The sequence below is a fragment of the Mobula hypostoma genome, chromosome 2 (assembly GCF_963921235.1).
Source record: "Mobula hypostoma chromosome 2, sMobHyp1.1, whole genome shotgun sequence".
Lineage (NCBI taxonomy): Eukaryota > Metazoa > Chordata > Chondrichthyes > Myliobatiformes > Myliobatidae > Mobula > Mobula hypostoma.
The window spans coordinates 59,892,436-59,909,627 of NC_086098.1; the positions used below are offsets into that span (position 1 = coordinate 59,892,436).

The 17,192-nt window shown below is 42.5% G+C and overlaps 1 protein-coding gene across 4 annotated transcripts in view; it reads right to left on the reverse strand.

Annotated features, from left to right (window-relative positions):
* Positions 1-17,192, reverse strand: part of greb1 (growth regulating estrogen receptor binding 1) — a 304,535-nt gene that overhangs the window by 39,175 nt on the left and 248,168 nt on the right. For all 4 annotated transcript variants that reach the window (XM_063037530.1, XM_063037522.1, XM_063037506.1 and 1 more), the window contains one exon: positions 3,089-3,204. In XM_063037530.1, the coding sequence (XP_062893600.1) occupies positions 3,089-3,204 (116 nt within the window). The remainder of the gene's footprint in view (positions 1-3,088; positions 3,205-17,192) is intronic.

A 17,192-nucleotide genomic window follows, 5' to 3' on the forward strand; every position in this document is an offset into this window, starting at 1 on the left:
TACTTTCAAAAACAAGTATAATAGAAAATGTTTCAAAGTGTTGCCTAATTGCACTTATTACTGTTGGCACTGGCCAACAGTAAATTCAAAGCTCTTGGGCAGTGATCACGAAATTTAAATCAAATTCCGAAATGAATTCTGGGGGGCTGATTAAGTATTGTAATAAGAACCCAGCCTTTTGCTGATAGGTCAACACTGCATGATTCACTAAGCAAGTTCAAACTTGTGGGAGAACAGTAAGTGGACATGTTGTGAAGGGAAAAAATGGACAAAAGAAACACAATGACAAAGAGGATAAAGATAAGGGAGAGGGTATGGAATGAAAAGGAACAAGAGAATTGTAGCAGAAAGAAGTGAAGAAGAAATTAATGTTCACTGACTGAAAAGACTTGGGAGCAGTGATATTGAAGCACTGTGGAAATTAGAGTAAGACTTATAAAGAATTGTGGGATTCAAAAGAAAAATAATTATGACCTAATTATTGTGACTTAACCTTTATAAAAAGTTCAATGAAATTTACAAAAATTAGTATCCAGTTACAGTCTCTGTCTAATCAGTCAAATGCTGAGACACCAGTGATAGACTCAGGGATTCTTCATGCCGCAACACTATCAAGCAGAGCATAACTGCATTATCAATGGACATTTTCTTGCCTTCTATTACCTATGCTTTCTACTCAGAAGGTTGAGTTATCAAAGTAGTTGATTTATCAAAAGAAATTATAAAACTACAAAAAATGTTTGCCCTTAGGGCTAACATTTCTTTTAATTGTCTTAAAATAAAGTTTTTGAGACAAATTCTGTTGCTGTCATAATTATTTTGAGTGTAACAATTTTGAGATCAAAATCCAGTTTGATAAAAATGATTAAGAGTTGGAATAAATCAGCCTTTAGAGAAGGATTTTTTTAAATGTAGTTCTTTTCAGTGTCTGGACTTCAGTAGTGTGGCCAACATTTGTTGCACAAATTCATATTCCCCTTGAAAGGATAGCTCAGCAGACCATTTACAGTTGCAAGAAAAAGTTTACAAACCCTTTGCAATTACCTGGTTTTCTGCATGAATTATTCATAAAATATGGTCTGATCTTCATCTGTCACAATAATAGACGAACACAATCAGCCTAAACTAATAACCACAAATACATTGTACTTCTTCTCATCATTATTGAGTACACCATTTAAACAATAACAGTCTAGGTTCAAAAAAGCATGTGAACCTCTGGGATAATGCCTTCTACAAAAGCTATTTGGATTCAGTGAGGTGTGGGTTGTAGAGGTGCCCTGCCCTTTAAAAAAGATACACAAAGTCAGGTTACTGACAGAGCCTACTCTTCTCAAGAGAAATCTCTTTGTCTGGACCATGACTCGATCAAAACAACTTTCTGAGGACCTTAGAAGAAGAATTGTAGAGTTGCATGAAGCTGGAAAAGACTACAGAAGCATTTCTAAAGCCCTGAGTGTTCATCAGTCCACAGTAAGAAAAATTGTCTACAAATGCAGGAAACTCAGTATTGTCACTACTCTTCCTAGGAGTGGACAACCTGCAAAGACCACACCAACATCACAATGTGCAATGCTGAAGGAGGTGAAAAAGAACCCAAGGATAACAGCAAAAGACCTGCAGAAATCCCTAGGACATGCTAATCTCTGAACAAGAATGGTGTTCATGGAAGGACACGATGGAGGAAACCACTGCTCTCAAAAAACAACCATTGCTGCATGCCTCAAGTTTGCAAAGACCACCTGGATGCTCCACAATGCTTCTGGGACAATATTCTGTGGACAAAAGTTGAACTTCTCAGCAGAAATGTGCAGTGCTTTGCTTGGAGGAAAAAGGGCACTGCGCACCAACACCAAAACCTCATCCCAACATGCTGAAGCATGGTAGAAGGAGCATCATAGTTTGGGGCTACTTTGCCGCCTCAGGGCCTGGACAGCTTGCAGTTGTTCAGGGAACAATGAATTCAAAATTGTATCAAGACATTTTACAGAAGAATGTTGGGGTAGCAGTCCATCACCTGAAGCTTAATAGAAGCTGGATGATGCAACAAGACAATGATACGAAACACAAGAGTAAATCCACAACAGAATGGTTTGAAAAGAAGAAAATTCGTGTTTTGAAATACCAAAGTCATTGTCCAGATCTTAACCCAATTGAGGTGCTGTGGCCCATAACCTGAAGAGGGCGGTTCATGCAAAGTATTCCAGAAATCTTGAACTGTGTGGAGGAATGGTCTAAAATTCCTCTAAGCTGATGTGCAGGACTGATCAACAGTTACCGGAAACATTAGGTTGAAGTTATTGCTGTACAAGGGGGTCACACCAGTTACTGAAAGCAAAGGTTCACATACTTTTTCCAACAAATACAAGTAATATTAGATCTTTTTCTCAATAAATAAATGAACAAGTATAATATATTTTGTGTTTTAATTGGGTTCTCTTTATCTAGTTTTAGAACACACGTGAAGATCTGATCATAATTTTGGTCATATCTATGCAGAAATAGAGAAAATTCTAAAGGGGTCACAAACTTCCTAGCTCCACTGTATATGTCAATGACATAGGTCAGCATAGTTCTGTTTTTATTCTCTCATGTGACCTACCAAGCTATTGTATCAAACCACTAAAATGGAAATAAAAGACCTTTCCCATCCTTGTTGTAATTTTGCTCAGAGATTCAGAGGATAGCTTTGTGGAAACACAAAGTCATCTGAAACATCAACTACAGACACTTTTCCATAGATGCTATCTGACCTGCTGAGTTCCTCCAGTGTTTTGTGTGTGCTGCTACAAAATGAAGTTAATGTTTTTAAAATATCATAATTACTTTTGAAAAGATGTTAACTGCTGGAAGAACTCATCTGGTCAGAGTATCCATGGAGGGGAATAAACAGCTGACATTGTGGGCTGAGACCCTTCTTTCTGCAGCGAGCGATTTTTGATTGACTCAGGGGAACTGGTTAACCTGAATCTGGTCACACACAATATTCTTGATACCAGGGAATGCACTTCCTTTACCAAGTTTCCCTTCATTATTCTGGTGAGAAATTTCAGCCGGAAGCAAGCTCATGTTTTCAGGATGTACCTACCTTGGAAAAGATTCTCCATAATGATCAGTGCCAGACAAGATAAGTATACAGGGTAGGTCTTCAAGATCCAAATAGGTCTGAGGTACCCAATCAGGATCTTCTATTTTTTGCCACTCCTTTCAAAACAAAAGACATACTGTAATCAAATGGTAGTACACAACAATATTTACTGAGTATTCACTCTGATCTGTTCAGTAGAACCAATGCTCCTATCTGTAGATCAAATGAAATATTGTAAGAATTCACAAAAAGAGAATAGAGAACCACTTATTTGGTCACAAAGATGAGAAAATCTGCAAGTGCCAAAAATCCAAGAATGCTGAACGAACTCAGCAGGCTAGGCAGCATCAATGAAAAAGAGTGAACAGTTAATGTTTCAGGCCAAGACCCTTCATCAAGAGGGTCTCAACCCAAAATGTTGACTGTTTACTCTTTTCCATAGATGCGGCCTGGTTTACTGAATTCCTCCAGTATTGTGTGTTTGTTTTATTTATTTAGTCACATAGGCCTGACGACTATTTTTCAATCTGTTTGCAGCCGTTGATATCAAGCTGCAGGGATTTATATCACTGATAAACAGAATATTAAATATGTAGATAAGTAACTGCCTGAGACTCAGAGAAGGTGAACAAGCTGTCAGTTTGTGAAATGACAAGAAGTGCTGCGGTACTTAAAAATTAGAAGGTCACATAATTAAAGTCAACTGCTCTGCCCGGTGTGGCATAACCATCTCTTTGAAAGAGCAATTCCGACTTAATATGATTTTTTATTCTCTTCCACAAATACCTTTATTTCTCACTACCCAATTCAATGAATACAGTTTCAAGTAATCCCGGTGACAAAGCATTTCATACTTCAGCAACTTTTAGGATGGAAACATTTCAGTTAATTCCCCATTTCACTACATTTGTGATCATTTTAAACTGACAATTGCACATCATTACACAAAGTTCCTACTTGCCTTATGTAAATGCTTACTAACTTTGGAAATCTCTGTCAAATATCCTATTATCCTTCATTGCTCCAATGGAAAGCAGAACACTTAAAAGTCAATGAACACTTTTTGAACTACAGTCAGAGTTGGAATGAAGGAACACAGAGCAATAAGTTTAGACTTGGTTGCATGGATTCTGAACTGGCTTCCCGTAGAAGACAGAGGGGGGTAGTAGATGGAGCATATTCAACATGAAGGTCCGTGATTAGTGGTCTTCCACAGGGATCTGTTGTGAGACCCTGCTCTTTGTGATTTTGTTTAGAAATGACATAGATGAAGTGCAAGGCTGACTTAGCAAGTCTGCAGATGATACAAAGGTCGATGTTGTGGATAGCGTAGAACAGGGGTCCCCAACCTTTCTCGCACTGCGGACCGGTTTCATATTAACAATATTCTTGCAGACTGGCTGGTGGGGGGGGGGGGGGGTGGTGGGATAGGGTTGTCAACGAACAAGGGTAGCAAATACGTTGGGTTTACCCCGAGAAAGACTACAATGACCATGAAGCCTTGCGCGGGCACCAGTGCGCATGTGTAATTTGCGCATGCATGTACGTGCCGATTTTTTTCTACAAATCGGTTTTGGTGGTTCTGTCGGGGGGGGTGTTAATCACGAACACAATATAGGTGATAAGTGGCTAATACACTCAATTTCATTTCTAAAAGGGTTTATCTAACGAATTTAATATTAAACACACAGCGCATGTTTTCCTCGCATGAATATAGCGATAAGTCAATTATCAGGGGAGCTTGAAGTAAGTGTTGAATGAACTTCCAGTAGAAGTGATAGAGGCAGGTTCGGTATTATCATTTAAAGAAAAATTGGATAGGTATATAGACAGGAAAGGAATGGAGGGTTACGGGCTAAGTGCAGGTTGGTGGGACTAGGTGAGAGCAGCGTTCGGCACGGACTAGAAGGGCAGCGATCGCCTATTTCCCTGCTGTAATTGTTATATGGTTATATAAGTCAATAGCATCATACCATTTTAATTAACGTTTGGATATTAAACACACAGCACATATTTTCCCCGTATGAACACATAAAATCATTGCAATACACCAATGTCGCTGAATCAGTGGGAGCCCTGGGCTTGTTCTCCTGCAACAAGACGGTCCTATCGAGGGGTGATGGGAGACAGCGATACTCGAAGGAGGTTCCTCATGTCCAGTCTATTCCGCAATTAAGTTTCCGTTGCATTCATTGCAGAGGTATGTTGGAAACGGAAGCAACATTTTCAGTGCTTTCGTGGCTACCTCAGGATATTTAGCCATGACTTTGATCCAGAATGCCGGCAGAGATGTTATGTCAAACATGCTTTTCAGCCTGCCGTCATTCGCAAGCTCGAGGAGTTGATCTCCTTCCCGCTCTGACTTGGATGACGTGCGGGTCATGACTTCGCGTGCATTCAAGCTCAACAGTGGGCGTGACAGGGAATGAGGAAAGATGCAGTTGACTCATATCGCCAAATCATATCGTTTCCTCACGGCCCGGTAGCACATTGGGGACCGCTGGCGTAGAAGGTTGTCGTAGGTGAAAACGGGACATTGACAGGATGCAGAGTTGGACTGAGAAGTGGCAGATAGAGCTTAACCTGGAAAAGTGTGAAGTGATTCACTTTGGAAATCGAACTTGAAGGAAGAATATAAAGTTAATGACAGGATTCTTAGCAGTGTTGTGGAACAGAGGGATCTTGGAGACCAAGATCCCTCAAAGTTGCTGCATAAATTGAAAGGGTAGTTAAGAAGATATGTTGGCCTTCATTAGTCAGGAGACTGAGTTCAAGAACTGCAAGGTGCTGTTACTGCTCTAAAAAAAAAACTCTGGGTAAACTGCACTTGGAGTATTCTGTTCAGTTCTGGTTGCCTTATTACGGGAAGGATGTGGAAGCTTTAGAGAGGGTGCAGAGGAGATTTACCAGGATTCCGCCTGGATTAGAGAATATATCCAATGAGAAAAGGGTGAGTGAACTAGGGCTTTTTGATTTGGAGCGAAGGAAGATGAGAGGATGGTAGAGGTGTACAAGATGATAAAGACACACTGACAGAATGGACAACTAGAGCTTTTTCCCCCCAGGGTGGCAATGGCTAATACAAAAGGAAGCAGTTTTAAGGTGATTGGAGGAAAAACATAGAAGGAATATCAGAAGTAAGTTTTTTTTTAAACACAGAGAATAGTGGGTGCATGGAATGCACTGCTGGGGGTGGTGGTGATGGCAGATACATTAGGCACATTTTACAGACTTTTCGATAGGCACATGGATGAAAGAAAAATGGGGGTTAGATTGATCTTGGAGAAGGTTAAAAGGTCGAAACAACATTGTGGGCCAAAAGGCCAGAACTGTGCTGTGTTCTACTTATTTTAGTACTGTTAGCTGAGAAATAAGTATTAACCAGGTCGACCAGAAGACAAAAACAAATCGCTCTTGAATTTCCCACATTAAACATCTGACAGAGTGGTTAGCACAATGGTTTACAATACCGACAACCCGGGGTTCAATTCCTGACACTGCCTTTAAGGAGTTTGTACATTCTCCGCATGTGGGTTTCCTCTGGGTTCAACGGTCTCCTCCACAGTCCAAAGACATACTGGTTAGTTGGTTAATTGGTCATTGCAAGTTGTCCTGAGATTAGGCTAGAGTTAATCTGGGGGTGGCTGGGCGGTGCAGCTCGAAGGGCTAGAACAAAAGTGGCATCACAGGTAGATAGGGTCGTAAAGAGAGCTTTTGGTACACTGTATTACTTCTGCACTGTATTACTTACTAACTAATATTCTACTATTCAGTTTTATCCTGAAACTACTGTGATATTATCCATCGTTGTTTATTGGAACTTCTCAAGGTAAAAGAATTCCATAACTTAGAAACCACAAAAAAACTACAGCACAGAAACAGGCCTTTTGGCCCTCCTTGACTGTGCTGAACCATTTTCTGCCTAGTCCCACTGACCTGCACATGGACCATATCCCTCCATACACCTCCCATCCATGTATCTGTCCAATTTATTCTTAAGTGTTAAAAAAGAACCCGCATTTACCACCTAATCTGGCAGCTCATTCCATACTCCCACCACTCTCTGTGTGAAGAAGCCCCCCCCTAATGTTCCCTTTAAACTTTTCCCCCCTCATCCTTAACCCATGTCCTCCGGTTTTTTTCTCCCCTTGCCTCACTGCCTGCATGCATTCACTCTATCTATACCCATCATAATTTTATATACCTCTATCAAATCTCCCCTCATTCTTCTACGCTCCAGGGAATAAAGTCCTAACCTATTCAACCTTTCTCCGTAACTCAGTTTCTCAAGTCCCGGCAACATCCTTGTAAACCTTCTCTGCACTCTTTCAAACTTATTTATATCCTTCCTGCAATTTGGTGACCAAAACTGAACACAATACTCCAGATTCGGCCTCACCAATGCCTTATACAACCTCATCATAACATTCCAGCTCTTATACTCAATACTTCGATTAATAAATGTACCAAAAGCTCTCTTTACGACCCTATCTACCTGTGATGCCACTTTTAGGGAATTTTGTATCTGTATTCCCAGATCCCTCTGTTCTACTGCACTCCTCAGTGCCTTACCATTAACCCTCTATGTTCTACCTTGGTTTGTCCTTCCAACGTGCAATGCCTCACACTTGTCGGTATTAAACTCCATCTGCCATTTTTAAGCCCATTTTTCCAGCTGGTCCAAGTCCCTCTGCAGGCTCTGAAAACCTTCCTCACTGTCTACTACACCTCCAATCTTTGTATCATCAGCAAATTTGCTGATCCAATTTACCACATTATCATCCAGATCATTGATATAGATGACAAATAACAATGGACCCAGCACTGATCCCTGTGGCACACCACTAGTCACAGGCCTCCACTCGGAGAAGCAATTTTCTACTACCACTCTTTGGCTTCTTCCATTGAGCCAATGTCTAATCCAATTTACCACCTCGCCATGTATACCTAGCGACTGAATTTTCCTAACTAACCTCCCATGCGGGACCTCGTCAAAGGCCTTACTAAAGTTCATGTAGACAATATCCACTGCCTTCCCTTCATCCACTTTCCTGGTAACCTCCTCGAAAAACTCCAATAGATTGGTCAAACATGACCTACCACGCACAAAGCCATGTTGACTCTCCCTAATAAGTCCCTGTCTATCCAAATGCTTGTAGAGGTGTCATTAATAATGAGGGTCAATCCATTCAAATAAAATGAAATGAGAAACATAGAAACATAGAAAATAGGTGCAGGAGTAGGCCATTCGGCCCTTCGAGCCTGCACCGCCATTTATTATGATCATGGCTGATCATCCAACTCAGAACCCAGCCTTCCCTCCATACCCCCTGACCCCTGTAGCCACAAGGGCCATATCTAACTTCCTTTTAAACATAGCTAATGAACTGGCCTCAACAGTTTGCTGTGGCAGAGAATTCCACAGATTCACCACTCTCTGTGTGAAGAAGTTTTTCCTAACCTCGGTCCTAAAAGGCTTCCCCTCTATCCTCAAACTGTGACCCCTCGTTCTAGACCTCCCCAACATCAGGAACAATCTTCCTGCATCTAGCCTGTCCAATCCCTTTAGGATCTTATACGTTTCAATCAGATCCCCCCTCAATCTTCTAAATTCCAACGAGTACAAGCCCAGTTCATCCAGTCTTTCTTCATATGAAAGACCTGCCATCCCAGGAATCAATCTGGTGAACCTTCTTTGTACTCCCTCTATGACAAAGATGTCTTTCCTCAGATTAGGGGACCAAAACTGCACACAATACTCCAGGTGTGGTCTCACCAAGGCCTTGTACAACTGCAGTAGTACCTCCCTGCTCCTGTACTCGAATCCTCTCGCTATAAATGCCAGCATACCGTTCGCCTTTTTCACCGCCTGCTGTACCTGCATGCCCACTTTCAATGACTGGTGTATAATGACACCCAGGTCTCGTTGCACCTCCCCTTTTCCTAATCGGCCACCATTCAGATAATAATCTGTTTTCCTATTTTTGCCACCAAAGTGGATAACTTCACATTTATCCACATTAAATTGCATCTGCCATGAGTTTGCCCACTCACCCAACCTATCCAAGTCACCCTGCATCCTCTTAGCATCCTCCTCACTGCTAACACTGCCACCCAGCTTCGTGTCATCCGCAAACTTGGAGATGCTGCATTTAATTCCCTCTTCCAGGTCATTAATATATATTGTAAACAACTGGGGTCCCAGCACTGAGCCTTGCGGTACCCCACTAGTCACCGCCTGCCATTCTGAAAAGGTCCCGTTTATTCCCACTCTTTGCTTCCTGTCTGCTAACCAATTCTCCACCCACACCAATACCTTACCCCCAATACCGTGTGCTTTAAGTTTGCACACTAATCTCCTATGTGGGACCTTGTCAAAAGCCTTTTGAAAATCCAAATATACCACATCCACTGGTTCTCCCCTATCCACTCTACTAGTTACATCCTCAAAAAATTCTATGAGATTCGTCAGACATGATTTTCCTTTCACAAATCCATGCTGACTTTGTCCGATCATTTCACCGCTTTCCAAATGTGCTGTTATCACATCCTTGATAACTGACTCCAGCAGTTTCCCCACCACCGACGTTAGGCTAACCGGCCTATAATTCCCCGGTTTCTCTCTCCCTCCTTTTTTAAAAAGTGGGGTTACATTAGCCACCCTCCAATCCTCAGGAACTAGTCCAGAATCTAACGAGTTTTGAAAAATTATCACTAATGCATCCACTATTTCTTGGGCCACTTCCTTAAGCACTCTGGGAAGCAGACCATCTGGCCCTGGGGATTTATCTGCCTTCAATCCCTTCAATTTACCTAACACCACTTCCCTACTAACATGTATTTCGCTCAGTTCCTCCATCTCACTGGACCCTCTGTCCCTTACTATTTCTGGAAGATTATTTATGTCCTCCTTAGTGAAGACAGAACCAAAGTAATTATTCAATTGGTCTGCCATGTCCTTGCTCCCCATAATCAATTCACCTGTTTCTGTTTGCAGGGGACCTACATTTGTCTTTATCAGTCTTTTCCTTTTTACATATCTATAAAAGCTTTTACAGTCCGTTTTTATGTTCTCTGCCAGTTTTCTCTCATAATCTTTTTTCCCCTTCCTAATTAAGCCCTTTGTCCTCCTCTGCTGAACTCTGAATTTCTCCCAGTCCTCAGGTGAGCCACTTTCTCTGGCTAATTTGTATGCTACTTCTTTGGAATTGATACTATCCCTAATTTCTCTTGTCAGCCACGGGTGCACTACCTTCCTTGATTTATTCTTTTGCCAAACTGGGATGAACAATTGTTGTAGTTCATCCATGCAACCTTTAAATGCCTGCCATTGCATATCCACCGTCAATCCTTGAAGTGTCATTTGCCAGTCTATCTTAGCTAATTCATGTCTCATACCTTCAAAGTTACCCCTCTTTAAGTTCAGAACCTTTGTTTCTGAATTAACTACGTCACTCTCCATGTTAATGAAGAATTCCACCATATTATGGTCACTCTTACCCAAGGGGCCTCTCACGACAAGATCGCTAATTAACCCTTCCTCATTGCTCAAAACCCAGTCCAGAATAGCCTGCTCTCTAGTCGGTTCCTCGACATGTTGGTTCAAAAAACCATCCCGCATACATTCCAAGAAATCCTCTTCCTCAGCACCTTTACCAATTTGGTTCACCCAGTCTACATGTAGATTGAAGTCACCCATTATAACTGCTGTTCCTTTATTGCACACATTTCTAATTTCCTGTTTAATAAGACAGACCATTTAGGACATAATGCCTATTTAGCTCAAAGACAGAAAGAGAAGAGCAGAAGGATGTTAAAGACTTGAATTTAGATTACCTCAGGGTATTGTAATGTGTTTTCAGAAAACGTAAAATTGAAGTTTGTAATTGTGTTAATATTACGTACAATGTCAAATCGGGTCACATCTTTTGTTAATGACTTGCATAAATTAATCACAAATTGAACACCAGAATGTTCATGAGTGGAACCCCAGGGATCCATAACAATGACAAATAAGATCAACAAGATGATAGAAGGTTAAAAGCTACAATGGAAATCATTATTTACATCAGATCATTTCATTTGAGAGCTAATTCGAACGCACAGGTCTTTTCGTGCCATTAGCAACTGCCAATATAACACCTACAGGAAGTACCATTTTTATCTTAACATACACCAAAGTACAAGTGGACGTTATTCCATCTGGTGAAGGAAATGAAGACTGATGGCTAAAAGAAGGTGAAATTACATTAGTCAAGCGAATTTCCAATAAAATGGAGGAGATTCCCAATCAGACTAAGACCATAAGACATAAGAGCAGAATCAGGCCATTTGGCCCATCAAGTCTGCACCACCATTCAATCATGGCTGATCCTTTTTTCACTTCCTCAGACCCACTCACTGACTTCCTCCCCGAAACCTTTGATTCCATAGCCAATCAAGAACCTATCAATCTCTGCCTTACATACACCCAAGGACCTGGCGTCCACAGCTGTCTGAGGTAACAAATTCCACAAATTCACCATCCTCTGGCTAAAGAAATTTTTCTGTAACTGTGTATAAATGGACGCCCCTCTATTCTGAGGCTGTGCCTTCTTGTTCTAAGCTCCCCCACCATGGAAAATATCCTTTCCACATCTACTCTGTTTAGACCTTTCAACGTTTGAAAGGATTCAATGAGAGTCCCCTTCATCTTTCTAAATTCCAGTGAACACAGGCCCAGATCCATCAAATATTCCTCATATGATAACCCTTTCATTCTCGGAATCATCCGTGTGAAACTCCTCTGAATCCACTCCAATGCCACATCTTTCTTTGATAAGAAGCCCAAAACTTTTCACAATACTCAAGGTGAGGCATCACCAGTGCCTTATAAAGCCTCAGCATCACATCCCTGCTCTTGTATTCCAGACCTCTTGAAATGAATGCTAACATTGCATTTGCCTTCCTCACCACCAGCTCAACCTGCAAGTTAGCCTTTAGGCTGCTCTGCACAAGCACACCCAAGTCCCTTTGCATTTCAGATTTTTGGATTTTCTGTCATTTAGAAAATAGTCTGCACATTGATTTCTACTACCAAAGTGCATGACCATGCATTTTCCAACACTGTATTTTCACTTGCCCGTTTCTTTCCTATTCTCATAACCTGAGTCATTCTGCAGCCTTTCTGTTCCCTCAACACTATCTGCCCCTCCACCACTCTTCATATTTACAAACTTAGCAACAAAGCCATCTATTCCATCATCTACTACAGACCAGTGGCACTGACCTCCCACATCATGGAGACCCCGGAGAGACTTGTTCTGGAGCTGCTCTGGCCTATGGTCAGGCCACACTTAGATCCCCTCCAATTCACCTACCAGCCCCAACTAGGAGTTGAGGATGCCATCGTCTACCTGCTGAACCGTGTCTACGCCCACCTGGACAAGCCAGTGAACACTGTGAGGGTCATGTTTTTTGACTTCTCCAGTGCGTTCAACACCATCTGCCCTGGTTTGCTGGGGGAGAAGCTGACAGCGATGCAGGTGGATGCTTTCCTGGTGTCATGGATTCTTGATTACCTGACTGGCAGACCACAGTACGTGTGCTTGCAACACTGTGTGTCCGACAGGGTGATCAGCAGCACTGGGGCTCCACAGGGGACTGTCTTGTCTCCCTTTCTCTTCACCATTTACACCTCGGACTTCAACTACTGCACAGAGTCTTGTCATCTTCAGAAGTTTTCAGATGACTCTGTCATAGTTGGATGCATCAGCAAGGGAGATGAGGCTGAGTACAGGGCTACGGTAGGAAACTTTGTCACATGGTGTGAGCAGAATTATCTGCAGCTTAATGTGAAAAAGACTAAGGAGCTGGTGGTAGACCTGAGGAGAGCTAAGATCCCTGTTTCCATCCAAGGGGTCAGTGTGGACATGGTGGAGGATTACAAATACCTAGGGATACGAATTGACAATAAACTGGACTGGTCAAAGAACACTGAGGCTGTCTACAAGAAGGGTCAGAGCCACCTCCATTTCCTGAGGAGACTGAGGTCCTTTAACATCTGCCGGACGATGCTGAGGATGTTCTGTGAGTCTGTGGTGGCCAGTGCCATCATGTTTGCTGTTGTGTGCTGGGGCAGCAGGCTGAGGGTAGCAGACACCAACAGAATCAACAAACTCATTCGTAAGGCCAGTGATGTTGTGGGGATGGAACTGGACTCTCTGACGGTGGTGTCTGTAAAGAGGATGCTAAGTTGCATGCCATCTTGGTCAATGTCTCCCATCCACTACATAATGTACTGGGTGGGCACAGGAGTACATTCAGCCAGAGACTCATTCCACTGAGATGCAACACAGAGCATCATAGGAAGTCATTCCTGCCTGTGGCCATCAAACTTTACAACTCCTCCCTTGGAGGGTCAGACACCCTGAGCCAATAGGCTGGTCCTGGACTTATTTCATAATTTACTGGCATAATTTACATATTACTAGTTAACTATTTATTACTATTTTCTATTACTATTTATTATTTCTATGACTATTACTATTTACTAATAGTAATATTACTATTACTATTTCTATTACTATTTATTATTTATGGTGCAACTGTAACGAAAACCAATTTCCCCCGGGATCAATAAGTATGAATATGACTATGACTATGACTATGACTATCTAAATCATTGATATAGAGCGCAGAAAGAAGCGGTCCCAACACCTGGTCATCTGGTCCGGGTGGCTTATGTACCTTTAGGTCTTTCAGCGTTTTGAGAACCTTCTCCCTTGTAATAGCAACTGCACTCACTTCTCTTCCCTCACACCTTCAACACCTGGCACACTGTCTTCCACAGTGAAGACTGATGCAAAATACTCATTTAGTTCATCTGCCAATGCATTATTATTTCTCCGGCCTCATTTTCTAACAGACCTATATCCACTCTCAACTGTCTTTTATTTTTTACATACTTGAAAAAGCTTTTTCTGTCCAACTTGATATCATTAGCTAACTTGCTTTCAGATTTCATCCTTTCCCTCCGAATGATTCTTTTAGTTGCTTTCTGTAGGTTTTTAAAAGCTTTCCAATCCTCTATCTTCCCACTAAATTTTGCTTTGTTGTTTGCCCTCTCTTTTGCTTTTACATTAGCTTTGACTTCCCTTGACAGCCACAGTTGTACTATTTTGCTATTTGAGTAACACAGAACACAGAAACATAGAAACCCTACAGCACAATACAGGCCCTTCGACCCATGATGCTATGCCAAACATGTATTTACTTTAGAAATTATGTAGGGCTACCCCTAGCCCTCTATTTTCCTAATAGTCTCTTGTCGTATCTGCCTCCACCACCGTTGCCAGCAGCCCATTCCATCACTCATCACTCTCTATGAAAAAACTTACCCCTGACATCTCCTCTGCACCTGCTTCAAAGCACTTTAAAACTGTGCCCTCTCATGTTAGCCATTTCAGCCCTGGGAAAAAGCCTCTGACAATTCACATGATCAATGCCTCTCATCATCTTATACACCTCTATCAGGTCACCTCTCATCCTCCGTCGCTCCAAGGAGAAAAGGCCAAGTTCACTCAACCTATTCTCATAGGGCATGCTCCCCAATCCAAGCAACTATTTCTTTGTTTTTGAAATACATCTACCCTGCACCTTCCTCATGTTTTCCCAGAAACTCAAGCCATTACTGCTCTGCTGTCATCCCTGCCAGCATCTTCTACCAACACACATCAAAGTTGCTGGTGAACGCAGCAGGCCAGGCAGCATCTCTAGAAAGAAGTACAGTCGATGTTTCGGGCCGAGACCCTTCGTCAGGACTAACTGAAAGAAGAGCTAGTAAGAGATTTGAAAGTGGGAGAGGGAGGGGGAGATCCAAAATGATAGGAGAAGACAGGAGGGGGAGGGATGGAGCCAAGAGCTGGACAGGTGATTGGAAAAAGGGATATGAGAGGATCATAGGACAGGAGGCCCAGGGAGAAGGAAAAGGGCGGGTGGGGGGGGGGGGGGACCCGAGACTGGGAGATCATTTTGCTGAACACCTACGCTCTGTCCGCCAGAGAAAGCAAGATCTCCCAGTGGCCACACATTTTAATTCCACATCCCATTCCCATTCTGATATGTCTATTCACGGCCTCCTCTACTGTAAAGATGAAGCCACACTCAGGTTGGAGGAACAACACCTTATATTCCGTCCGGGTAGCCTCCAACCTGATGGCATGAACATTGACTTCTTTAACTTCCGCTAATGCCCCATCTCCCCCTTGTACCCCATCCGTTATTTATTTATATACACACATTCTTTCTCTCTCTCTCTCCTTTTTCTCCCTCTGTCCCTCTGACTATACCCCTTGCCCATCCTCTGGGTTTTTCTCCCCCTCCCCCTTTTCCTTCTCCCTGGGCCTCCTGTCCCATGATCCTCTCATATCCCTTTTGCCAATCACCTGTCCAGCTCTTGGCTCCATCCCTCCCCTTCCTGTCTTCTCCTATCATTTCGGATCTCCCCCTCCCCCCCTCCCATTTTCAAATCTCTTACTAGCTCTTTCTTCAGTTAGTCCTGACGAAGGGTCTCGGCCCGAAACGTCAACTGTACCTCTTCCTAGAGATGCTGCCTGGCCTGCTGCGTTCACCAGCATATTTGATATGTGTTGCTTGAATTTCCAGCATCTGCAGAATTCCTCGTGTTTACGTTTTTAAAATCTTCTTCCAATTTACTTTGGCCAACTCCTCTTTCATATCACTGTAATTTCCTTTACTCCACTGAAATACTGCTACAACAGACTTTACTTTCTCCCTATCAAATTTCAAGTTGAAATCAATCTTACTGTGATCACTGCCTCCTAAGGGTTATTTTACCTTAAGTTCCCAAATCATCTCTGGTTCATTATATAACACCCAATCCAGTATAGCTGATTCCCCTAGTAAGCTCAATGACAAATTGCTCTAAAAAGCCATCCCACAGGCATTCAACAAATTCACTCTCTCAAGATCCATTACCAATCTGATTTTTCTAATCTACCTGCAAGTTAAAAGTTCCCATGACTAACATAATACTGCCCTTTTGATTTGCCTCTTCTATTTCCCACTGTAATCTGTAGTCCACATCCCAGCCACTGTTTGGCGGACTGTATATAACTGCCATCAGGGTCCTGTTACTCTTGCAGTTTCTTAACTCAACACAAAAGGATTCAACATCTTCTGATCCTATGTCACATCTTTCTCATGATTTGATGCCATTCTTTACCAGCCGAGCCATGCCACCCCCTCTGCCAACTTCCTATCCCTCCAATACAATGTGTAAGCTTGGATGTTCAGCTCCCAACTATAACCATCTTTCAGCCATGATTCAGTTATGGCCACATCATACCTGACAATTTGTAAAAGTGCAACAAGATCATCCACTTTATTTCTTATACTCCATGCTTTGAGACATAACACCTTAAGTACTGTGTTTGCTACCCTTTTTGATTTTGTATCCCTAATGCAGATACTCACCCTGTTGTCTGCAATTGTGTCCTATCATCTGTCTGCCCTTCCTGATATTCTGACTGCACACTATCTTTGCTTTTTTACCATCCGTCCTATTCTGAGTCCCTTCATTCCAGTTCCCACCCCTCTGCCAAATTAGCTTAAACCCTCCCTAACACCTCTAACAAAGCCTTCTGCGAGAATATTGTCCCCCTCAGGTTCAGGTGCAACCCATCCCTTTTATACAGGTCATAGCTCACCCAGAAGGGATCTCAATGATCCAAGTACCTGAAGCCCTGCCCCCTGCACCACCCTCTCAGCCACATATTTATCTGCCAAATCATCCTGTTTCTACCCTCACAGGTGCATGGCACAGGTGGCAATCCAGAGATTACTATCCTGGAAGTCCTGCTTCTCAGCTCTCTGCCTAACTCTCTAAGTTCTCTGTTCAGAACCTCATTGCTTTTCCTTCTTGTGCCATTGGTACCAGTATGCACCAAGACATCTGGCTCCCCTTCCAAAATGCTGTGGACACATTCTGAGACGTCCCTGACCCTGGCACCTGGGAGGCAACATACCATCCAAGTGTCCGTTAATGTCCACAGTATCTCCTGTCTGTTCCTCTGACTATTAAGTCCCCAGTTACTACTGCTCC